Here is a 10,504-nt window from a genome sequence, read left to right as displayed (position 1 = left end):
CTAGTAACAGACAGTGACAAGCCCATCTGAGAGGATTGCTGCTCTCCTTCCTCGTCTCTATCTTCTTCTTCGCGCACGGGTACTCGGCCTTTCTGTTCATCCTCCCCAGACTGGATTGCTGCTCTCCTTTCTCGTTACTCTAGTAACAGACGGTGACAAGCCCTTACGAGAGGATTGTTGCTCTCCTTCCTCGTTACTCTAGTAACAGACGGTGACAGAACTTCGTCCATCCTTCTGTTCATCCTCCCTGAACTCTCTGTCTTCTTCCTCACGCATGGGTAGGCGAGCGATCAAGTTTTTGGGACCACATTCTATCGCGCTATTGCTCTCAGCCTCTCCTTCCTCATTACTCTAGTAACAGATGGTGACAAGCCCTTTTGAGAGGATTGTTGCTCTCCTTCATTATTCTAGTAACAGATGGTGACAGAACTTCGTCCATCCTTCTGTTCATCCTCCCCGAACTCTCTGTCTTCTTCCTCGCACACAGGTAGGCGGGCGGTCAAGTTTTTGGGAGCACATTCTATTGCGCTATTGCTCTCGGCAACTCTCGGGACTGCTTCATCCATGTCGCTCTGCTTCCTCTACGGCAATGTCAACCAGTCCCGGGAACGGTGACAACAGAGGAGACAGGAACGACTGGAGAGAACAACAAAGACAACGGAAGCAACAACAACACCAATACCTTATCATTCGGAGCATTCTCCCCCCGAACTCTCTATCTTCTTCCTTGCGCACGGGTACTCGGGACGAGCATGCCTCCGGAACTTCGTCCATCCTTCTATTCATCCTCCCCAAATTCTTTGTCTTCTTCCTCGCGCATGGGTAGGCGGGTGTTCAAGTTTTTGGGAGTGCATTCTATCGCGCGATTGCTCTCGGCAACTCTAGGCACTGCTTTGCTGCTCTCCTTCCTCATTACTCTAGTAACATGCTGCTCTCCTTCCTCGTTACTCTAGTAACAGACGGTGACAGAACTTCGTCCATTGTTCTGTTCATCCTCCCCGAACTCTATGTTTTCTTCCTCGCGCACGGGTAGGTGTGCGATCAAGTTTTTGGGAGCACATTCTATCGCACTATTGCTCTCGGCAACTCTCGGCACTGCTTCATCCATGTCACTCTGCTTCCTCTACGACAATGTCAACCAGTCCCGGGAACGGTGACAACAGAGGAGACCGGAACGACTGGAGAGAACGACAAAGACAACGGAGGCAACAACAACACCAATACCTTATCATTCGGAGCATACTCCCCCCGAACTCTCTATTTTCTTCCTCGCGCACGGGTACTCGGGATGAGCATGCCTCCGAAACTTCGTCCATCCTTCTATTCATCCTCCCCAAATTCTTTGTCTTCTTCCTCGCGCATGGGTAGGCGGGCGTTCAAGTTTTAGGGAGTGCATTCTATCGCGCGATTGCTCTCGACAACTCTAGGCACTGCTTCATCCACGTCAAGCTTTGCTTCCTTTACGGCAATATCAACCAGTACCGGGAATGACAACAACGGAAGAGACGGCAATGTCAACCTGTAACACTAGAGTAACGAGGAAGGAGAGCAGCAATCTAATCTAGGGAAAATGAACAAAAAGGGCGAGTACCCGTGCGCGAACAAGAAGATAGAGACGAGGAAGGAGAGCAGCAATCCTCTCAAGTCCTCTCAGAAGGGCTTGTCATTGTCTGTTACTAGAGTAACGAGGAAGGAGAGCAGCAATCCAGTCTGGGGAGGATGAACAAGGATGAACAGAAAGGCCGAATACCCATGCGCGAAGAAGATATAGACGAGGAAGGTGAGCGAAGTAGAAGATAGAGACGAGGAAGAGCAGTGCTCGTCCCGAGTACCGTGCACGAAGAAGAAGATAGAGTTCGGGGATAGAAGATAGAGAACTCTGTTACTAGAGTAATGAGGAAGAGTAGCAATCCAGTCGCTTGTCACCGTCTGTTACTAGAGTAACGAGGAAGAGCAATCCAGACTGGGGCGTCTGATACTAGAGTAACGAGGAAGAGCACCTCTCAGAAGGGCTTGTCACCGTCTATTACTAGAGTAACGAGGAAGAGCAGTGCTCATCCCGAGTACCCGTGCACGAAGAAGAAGATAGAGTTCGGGGATAGAAGATAGAGTACTCTGTTACTAGAGTAACGAGGAAGAGCAGCAATGAGGAAGGAGAGCAGCAATCCAGTCTGGGGAGGATGAACAAGGATGAACAGAAAGGCCGAATACCCATGCGCGAAGAAGATATAGACAAGGAAGGTGAGCGAAGTAGAAGATAGAGACGAGGAAGAGCAGTGCTCGTCCCGAGTACCGTGCACGAAGAAGAAGATAGAGTTCGACTAGAATAATGAGGAAGAGCAGCAATCCAGTCGCTTGTCACCGTCTGGGGAGGATGAACAAGGATGAACAGAAAGGCCGAATACCCATGCGCGAAGAAGATATAGACAAGGAAGGTGAGCGAAGTAGAAGATAGAGACGAGGAAGAGCAGTGCTCGTCCCGAGTACCGTGCACGAAGAAGAAGATAGAGTTCGGCTAGAATAATGAGGAAGAGCAGCAATCCAGTCGCTTGTCATCGTCTGTTACTAGAGTAACGAGGAAGAGCAATCCAGCAATCCAGTCGCTTGTCTTTTACTAGAGTAACGAGGAAGAGCAATCCAGTCGATAGAGTTCGGGGAGCGCGTACCCGTGCACGAAAATTTAGAGTAATGAGGAATTAACCGCTCAACAGGTGCTCTCGATTAGCAGCCTATTTAAATCGAGGTCCCTCTACGTTGGATTCCAAGGTGGTATTAATCACTTAACATTAATTATGGGCTCATAAAATTTACTAAGATTTGATTGGGCCTAGCCCATTTAGTTTTAGCAAAAACTCCTTGATGAGAGGAGTAAGAAACACGGAACCAACTAGTATGCTCCAAGCCTCCAAGCTTCCACGTACCATTTACAAACAATGGTTGCACCACAACTGCAGCAACACCATTAAGATATAATCTTGGTATCGTCAATATCAATAACAAATAAAAACAAGAAGCTTACCACCAGGCAAACAATGCAATTTATACCCCCTTAGTATCTCACAAACCATTGTTTGGAACATGAAACATGGCAAAAATGTGGATTTACAAGTTCAAATACCCGTTTGACACTTCAGACTAACTTTTTACTAAAATTGTTATCATCCAAACCGACAAAACTCTTCTCAAGTTTAGTGCTATACTAAACCGATCCTCAAACAAACCTTTTTCTTTTTTGGCAATTTTCTTGGTACCATCACAAAAATAATGGAGTTGGGAAATACCATCATACATATCAATGACATGCAGGTCCCGGGCCACACATGTCATTTTCAAATGTGATGGTATTTTGCAACTCGTGTATCTCCACAATGGTATTTTACAATGTTTTCTCTTTTTTAAAGATAGTGATCCTCAAACCAAATAACCAAATCAAAATAATCTAAATATAAAATGAGCTTGCCGAATTTAGTACACATCGAAATTTTAACCTATAAACATTGGCCTGATGAAGACAATGTTAGAACCACTTATTTGGACAAAGTAACGAACTACTCCTATTTCTTCTATTTTCTAGTCATTTTTCACTCAAAGGTTGCTCTTTTTTTCTCTCAGGAATACTTAGGTCTTTTCCCTGCAAAACAGCAAAAGGGTAAAGCTAGTCAGTCTTTGGAACACAAGAATATTTACAGGATTTTTACATGAGTTAGTCTAATTCCCACAAAAATTCTTTGAAATTCCTCCATTCCAATTTCCAAATGATTTAGGACATGGGACTAGCTAAACTTGCTTCGTTCATGGTTGTTCGGGCCAAGGGATCTTCCTGAACAGGTGCAAGAAGATCCTCTAGTTCGGCTAATATATCTGAGAAAGCAGGTCGGTTGGATGGAATGCCATCCCAACATCTCCGCATCAAGTCTAATACTTCCTCCGTTTCATATTATAAGACTTTCTAGCATTGCCCACATTCATATACTCCCTTCATCCCATAATATAAGTTTTAGAGTTGGACACGGTTATTAAGAAAGTAGATAGAAGTAAATGGTGGAGGGTTGTGATTGAATGAGTAGTGGAGGTAGGTGGGAAAATAAATGGTGGAGGGTTGTGATTGGGTGGGAAGAGAATGTTGGTGGATAAGTTGTTATATTTGGGACAAATCCTGAGGGCTAAAAGTTGTTATATTTTAGGACGGAGGGAGTATATGTTAATGAATCTAGACATATATGTGTGCCTAGATTCATTAACATCTATATGAATGTGGGCAATACTAGAAAGTCTTATAACCTGAAACGGAGGTAATAGCTGGGAATGTGCATTTTCTGGGAGCCCTGGGCGCAATCCCTTGTATACCTGTAAAATGTCATGCTTAGTGCATTTCACAATGTGCGTATTATGGTACAACTGTAACAAGTAATAACTGACAGCATATTATTTGAATAGAAGAAACCTGCATATACTACACACTTACAGCTGCTTGGAGAGGGGTCATGGTATTATAAGGGATCTGAAAATACCAGAAACGAAAATTTGACAAGCCTTAGCAAACACTAATAAATGCACAATGTAGATAATTGTGAGCCTATAGTCACAGAAAATAGTGTACCTTGGACGTTATGAGCTCCCAAAGCACAATAGCAAAACTGAACACATCAGCTTTGTTATCGTAGGGTTGATGATTTATGACCTAGCAACACCGCATCAAATATATATTTACCAGGAATATAATATTCTTGTACCTTTACTAGACAATAAAAACTAGGTAACTATAGAATGTCCATGCAAACTATAGAACATTCAGATCATTGAAATAAAGAAAAAGTATTGTCTAGCACCTTGAACCTTAAGACAAAGCATCTAAAACCCTGAGCTTTACAATACGTTCATATAACCTCCTAAAGTGGTTTTTGTCTAAGTGGAACACATTGGATGGGTTTGCCCATGTCGCGTAAATGCTGTAACATACAGATCAAAATCTCCACTTACCATCTCCTATTGGACAAAACCGTTTGTTCAAGTTTCCGTATAGGCAAAACCACCATACAAAACAACTTTAGGGGAGGGGGCAGTTGTTTAAAGATGGTATTGCAAAGTTTGGGGGTTACATACTAACCTTTAAAATTCAAGGGCTAGTTGGACTTCCATTAAAAGCTTAAGGGGGGAAAGGGATTGGAGGAGGAGGAGGGGGGGGGGTATGCCTATAGGGAAATTTCCTTGAAACAACAAACAAATCTGAACTATTCACTTTAGCGGTAGAATATATTATTGTGATAACCGTCAATCAAGTTTTCTTTTCGAGACTTCAAAAACAGTAACAATATTAGGCACATTTGAAACAGAATCACTTTGCTCCAGCAACAGAGTTGTATCTCTGGTGCCATCCATCTGTATGTTCCAGTTTCAGCTGTCATGTTACCTCCTTGATCCTGAAAATGAGCTACACCAAAATCTGCCACTTTCACAACCTAGAAAAATAATAATGAAGTTATTTATTAGTTCATAGATATTTTCTCTTAAGTGCAAAGCAGATGGCTCCTGCACATACAAAAACACAAATGAAGCATGATTGTATTCCAACAGGTACCATTTGCCCACTTGCATACACTATACTTTCTTGTCTTTTTTTCCCCCTCATATGTTCATCAATAAAATGTTGAAGATTATAGGCTACGTACATGATCTTTGTCCATTAGAAGGTTTGCACTCTTTAAATCTCTATGGATAATACCCATCTGATGCAAGTAACACATCCCTCTGCATAGATCAACTGCAAACTTCAGCAGAGTTGGAAGGTCCAAGACATTATGCTGCTTGTGCAAAAAGTCATATAGGCTTCCTCCAGACATGTATTCTGAAATATATAAAAGTAGATGATGAGCATTAGTAGGAATCTTCCAGTCCCCAAGATATAAATTAAGAACCCGCTCTTTGTCTCATAACAAGCATAATTATATGGAATTAAAAATTAGCATCTTACCAATATTATGAAATTTAGTATTGTGTAAAAATTATTCAGCACATGCTTTCTTTTAGGAACAAACTATTCTTTGCAAATTCCCCAGTGAGAACCAGTTGATGTCATAAATCTTACCAGCAATTATGCAAAATTGTGGTGGTTTTGTGCACGCACCAATGAATCGCACAACATTAGTATGCTGAATCAAGGCAAGGCATAAATATTTAGTTATTGGTACTTGCATGAACATGGCAATTTCAGACATTCTTATTCTAAGAACAGTAATGCGCTAATGGCTAAGAATTGGATATGCTTAAACAATTTATTTGCGATGGTAAATGCTAAAAAAGAATTACTTCCTCCGTTTCATATTATAAGACGTTCTAGCATTGTCTACATTCATATATATGTTACATACATATATATGAATGTAGACAATGCTAGAACGTCTTATAATATGAAACGGAGGGAGTATATAACAGAACACCTTATTTTAATGTTAAATACCTTAGAATATATACTTCCTGTGTGAACTCATTCCAAACATTCTTATTCAAATGCTCAGATCTTAGAACTTTAACAGCAACATCCTCACCGAGATAAGTCCCATGATACCTTGACATAAGGATAACACACCATAAAACAAAGTGCAATAAATACAGTGATAAAACAACTCAGCAGTATACAAGATCCAGAAGCTCATCCCTCCCATCTTCAGCAGTCGTTTGTCAATGTAGGCTCCGGTTATATGACGATAAGTAATCTTGCTTCTAGTAGAACTCATCGTTATAACACCAGAATTATCCAATCTGGTGCTGCTTTACTCACTAATGATAAACACAATGAGGCTCATACTGAAGTGGAAGGAAGTTTAACTGTTTGAACCTCCAAAATTTTATGTTCAGGTAGTCAAATCTATCACTAACTTTGGCATACCTTTTTTTACACATATTTCTAGCTTGCTTCGTTCAGTAAGCATCGCCCTCAGAGCTTCAGTCTATAATTCAGTTCTAGGTAGCAACCAAGACAGTGGCATGCATCTTGTAAGCACAGGCTGCTTATTAACTATGTTGCATCTGGTCCTCGATACGACTCCAGGATGGCTCCTTCACTATTCCTTTACCTGACATGGCCTCCCTGATCTCAGCAGCATTACCCCAACGGCCATCACCAGCAAAGGCATTTGATAACTGAACATGAACAGATGAGTCATGAGGATTTAGCTCAATTAGGCGCTTGGACACCCGGATTACAATCTCAAGGTTCCCATGAATCTGGCAGGCACTGAGCAGAGCTCTGTATACTGAAGCACCAGGTTTTATAGGCATGCCATTAATCAAGTATTCAGCTTCATTGAGATAGCCTGCTCGACCAAGAAGATCAACCATACAAGCATAGTGCTCTGTCCTTGCTCCCACAAGATACCCTTTATCTTTCATCAAGTTGAAATACTCGAGCCCTTTATCTACCAAGCCAACATGGCTGCAAGCTGTAAGGACCGACAAGAAGGTTATGTGGTCTGGCTGAACATGTAGCCTCCTCATTTGTTCAAACATCTCAACTACCTCCTTTCCATGGCCATGTTGAGCACATCCTGACATTAGTGAATTCCAAGAAACCAAATTAGGTGCTTCCATTGAAATGAAGACGCCATTGGATTCCCCTATTGCACCATGTCTGGCATACATGGAAATCAGGCTGTTCTGGACATCCACAACAGAATCATATCCAATCTTCAGAATAAGAGTATGAACCTGCCTTCCCTCTAGCAATGAGGATGAGCTACCTATAGCCTTCAATACGCTGGCAAAGGTGAACACATCCATATCAGTGCCGTGCCTTCTCATTTCCAAGAAGTGTTGAAACGCCTCTTTACCTCTTCCCAGACAGGAGAGCCCAGAGATCACGGAATTGAATGATACCTGATCTTGACATGAAACAGACATCTGCACCTTGACAAAATTTTCCAAAATGCCGCACTTGGAGTACATGGTCACAAGAGCAGACAGAACAAACTGATCGTGCTCCAAGCCCTTCTTAAGCACCGCGCAATGAACTTGCTTCCCATGATCTATGTCCTCCGGGCTCGCGAATGAGCTGAGAAGGCTGCTGTATGTCATCAAGTTTGGTGCCACACCAGAGCGTTCCATCTCCCTGACCAACAGCATGGCGTCATGAGGCCTTCTGCTTAGAACGAACCCTGCCACGAGCGCCGTGAAAGTGGCCACGTTCTTTTCTTCCATCTCCCGAAACACCTGCTGCGCGGCGCCCAGATGATGGCATTTGGCGTACATGTCCACCAAGGCAGTGCCGACGACGACAGAAGCACAGAAGCCATGCATGAGGCCAACGGAGTGCAGCGTTGCTCCAGCAGCAGCATCCTCCAGCCTGACGCAGGCGACCAGGACGCTGGACACGGACGACGCGGTGGGGGAGACGCCGGCGCGCGCCATGCGCGCGAAGGCCGCCACGGCGAGGCCGGGCGCGGCCGACCGCGCGTGGCCGTGGATGAGCGTGTTCCAGGTGACGGCGGTCCTTGCGGGCATTTGGTCGAACAGGTGCTGTGCCTCGGGGAGGCGGCGGGATCGGCAGTAGAAGGCGAGGAGCGCGGTGGTGGCGAAGAGGTTGGAGGCGAGGAAGCCGAGCTTGGTTGCGGCCGCGTGGCACTGGTCGGCGGCGGCGGCGGAGGGGCGCGGCGGCTGGGCGGCGAGGAGCTGGACGAAGGCCCGCGGGGTTCGCGCGTCGGCGTGGCGGAGGAAGTCGCGCATCTCATCGTTCAAACCTGATGTCGTCTTGGGATGGATGGAGGTAGCGACTGCTGTGTAGTAGTGTAGGGGAAGATCGGAGGAGGCAATGGCAAATCTAGCGGCGGTTGTCGTGGGAGAAGGGGTGGCGCTAGTCATAATGAACGACACTATCCTCCAATCAGCCGTTGTCTAAAGAATCTTACTTTACTATAGTACTAATTGATCAAGCAATTAGAACAAATATTCCTATCATCTATACTTCAAATAAAATTTTCTTTTAAATTACTCATCCGATTTACAATCCGATTACACCGTTGTGTTCGTAACAATTAAATCTTTACAACAAGATCTCACATGATTATATTTTGATAAAAAATCACAAATTACTTTTATAATATATCTAAATTACTTTAGATCTCACTAAGTTACTTCTTAAATATATAAAAGTAAATTCAATAAAATTTTAAAGTAATTAACATATAATATAATTATAGAAGTTACTTTCTTTTTCCTTTTTTTTATAAGTTACTTCTATAATATATGTAAATTACTTTTATGTTATATTGAATTACTTTTATATGTTTAAAAAGTAACTTAGTGAAATCTAAAAGTAATTTAGATATATTACAAAAATAATTTATATTTTTTCATCAAAATATAATCATGTGAGATCTTGTTCTAAAGATTTAATTGTTACGAACACAACGGTGTAATCGGATTGTAGATCGGATGAGTAGTTTAAGAGAAAATTGTATTTGAAGTGTAGGTGGATAGTGTTTATCATAGATAGAGTGGTAGCTGGTTTGTCGGTTTAGACAAACCAGCTAGCACTAGCTGTGTAGCCATGTCCATGAAGGAGGAAAATGAAAAACGGAATAATCCTAGGGACGTGGAAGGACCTTGTTGCAAAACAAGTTTCTTCAAGGGTGGACAAGACATTTTATTTTACAGTATATAAGCCTTGTTTAGTTTTTAAAAACACCACCTCGAATCTTTGAACATATACATAAAGCATTAAATATAGGTAAAAGAAAAACTAATTGCATAGTTTGTATGGAAATCGTGAGACGTATCTTTTGAGCTAATTAGTCTATGATTAGACATAAGTGATACAGTAACCCACACGTACTAATGACGGATTAATCAAGCTTAATAAATTCGTCTCGTGGTTTCCAAGCGAGTTATGAAATTAGTTTTTTCATTCGTGTCTGAAACCCCTTCTGACATCCGCTTAAACATCCAATGTGACACCAGAAATTTTCTTTTCGCGAACTAAACAGGGCCTACATATAAGAGCCAGTTTAAAAGTATAGTCAACTATTAGCTTCAAATCATCTATAGTCAATGTAATAGCCAATTCATATAATTAGCTACCTATAAACATATACTACTACACAATTAATATCTGGTCCTACCTGTCATACATATATTACGTCTTGTAGTCTATGCTTAAGCTGGCTACAAGTCTATAGCCGCTGCTCTTATCTCTCATCATTTATCTTCTCGATATATATTTATAGCTAGCTTATAGTCTGCTACCGTACCTGCTCTAGATCTAGTTCTATTTCTCAACTCCAATTTTCTCAATTTCCGTTAGCAAGTTTTTCAAACTGTTAAATGATATTTTTTTTAAATATTGTATATAAAAGTTATTTAAAAAATCTCAAATAAATTTATTTTTTAAATTTATAATTATTAATACTTAATTAGTCATGTGCTACTCGTTCTGCGTGAGTCGAAAATCTCTCTCGAAACAGACAGATCGAACGCAGCCGTCTCAGCCCCGGCGCCGTCATCTTCCGTCTTA

At 42.1% G+C, this 10,504-nt stretch overlaps 2 protein-coding genes across 6 annotated transcripts; both read right to left on the bottom strand.

Annotated features, from left to right (window-relative positions):
• Window positions 1-3,211: 3,211 nt before the first annotated feature.
• Window positions 3,212-8,824, bottom strand: LOC9269267 (pentatricopeptide repeat-containing protein At1g11290, chloroplastic). Of its 5 annotated transcripts, none has more exons than XM_066312810.1 (7): window positions 6,887-8,824; window positions 6,458-6,565; window positions 5,670-5,845; window positions 4,601-5,459; window positions 4,466-4,501; window positions 4,282-4,347; window positions 3,212-3,631 (listed from the first exon to the last, which is right to left on the bottom strand). In XM_066312810.1, the coding sequence occupies exon 1, from the start codon at window positions 8,716-8,718 to the stop codon at window positions 7,012-7,014; it is 1,707 nt and encodes a 568-aa protein (XP_066168907.1). In that variant the 5' UTR covers window positions 8,719-8,824; the 3' UTR covers window positions 3,212-3,631; window positions 4,282-4,347; window positions 4,466-4,501; window positions 4,601-5,459; window positions 5,670-5,845; window positions 6,458-6,565; window positions 6,887-7,011. The 5 variants fall into 5 exon arrangements, with proteins under 5 accessions (XP_066168907.1, XP_066168909.1, XP_066168906.1 ...); XM_066312812.1 differs by having other exon boundaries at window positions 3,422-3,631; window positions 4,601-4,681; window positions 5,411-5,459; window positions 6,458-8,824; XM_066312809.1 differs by having other exon boundaries at window positions 3,422-3,631; window positions 6,458-6,777.
• Window positions 3,575-5,840, bottom strand: LOC136351184 (serine/threonine-protein kinase STY46-like). Its single transcript, XM_066312359.1, has 6 exons — window positions 5,670-5,840; window positions 5,340-5,459; window positions 4,601-4,681; window positions 4,466-4,501; window positions 4,282-4,347; window positions 3,575-3,631 (listed from the first exon to the last, which is right to left on the bottom strand). Exons 1-6 carry the CDS (start codon window positions 5,838-5,840, stop codon window positions 3,575-3,577), a joined length of 531 nt encoding a protein of 176 aa, XP_066168456.1.
• Window positions 8,825-10,504: the final 1,680 nt, after the last annotated feature.

This window comes from Oryza sativa, chromosome 7 (assembly GCF_034140825.1).
Source record: "Oryza sativa Japonica Group chromosome 7, ASM3414082v1".
NCBI lineage: Eukaryota > Viridiplantae > Streptophyta > Magnoliopsida > Poales > Poaceae > Oryza > Oryza sativa.
The sequence above is the reverse complement of the archived record's forward strand: the minus strand, read 5'-3'. Positions and strand labels throughout refer to the sequence as shown.

Bases quoted from the DNA above. Each gene is read 5' to 3' on its own strand.
- LOC136351184 (XM_066312359.1), bottom strand. From the start codon at position 5,840: ATGTCTGGAGGAAGCCTATATGACTTTTTGCACAAGCAGCATAATGTC. The intron at 4,502-4,600 runs GTACACTATTTT...TGGTATTTTCAG, and splicing joins GGGAGCTCATAACGTCCAAG to ATCCCTTATAATACCATGAC. The intron at 4,348-4,465 runs GTAAGTGTGTAG...GACATTTTACAG, and splicing joins TGACCCCTCTCCAAGCAGCT to GTATACAAGGGATTGCGCCC.
- LOC9269267 (XM_066312810.1), bottom strand. From the start codon at position 8,718: ATGCGCGACTTCCTCCGCCACGCCGACGCGCGAACCCCGCGGGCCTTC.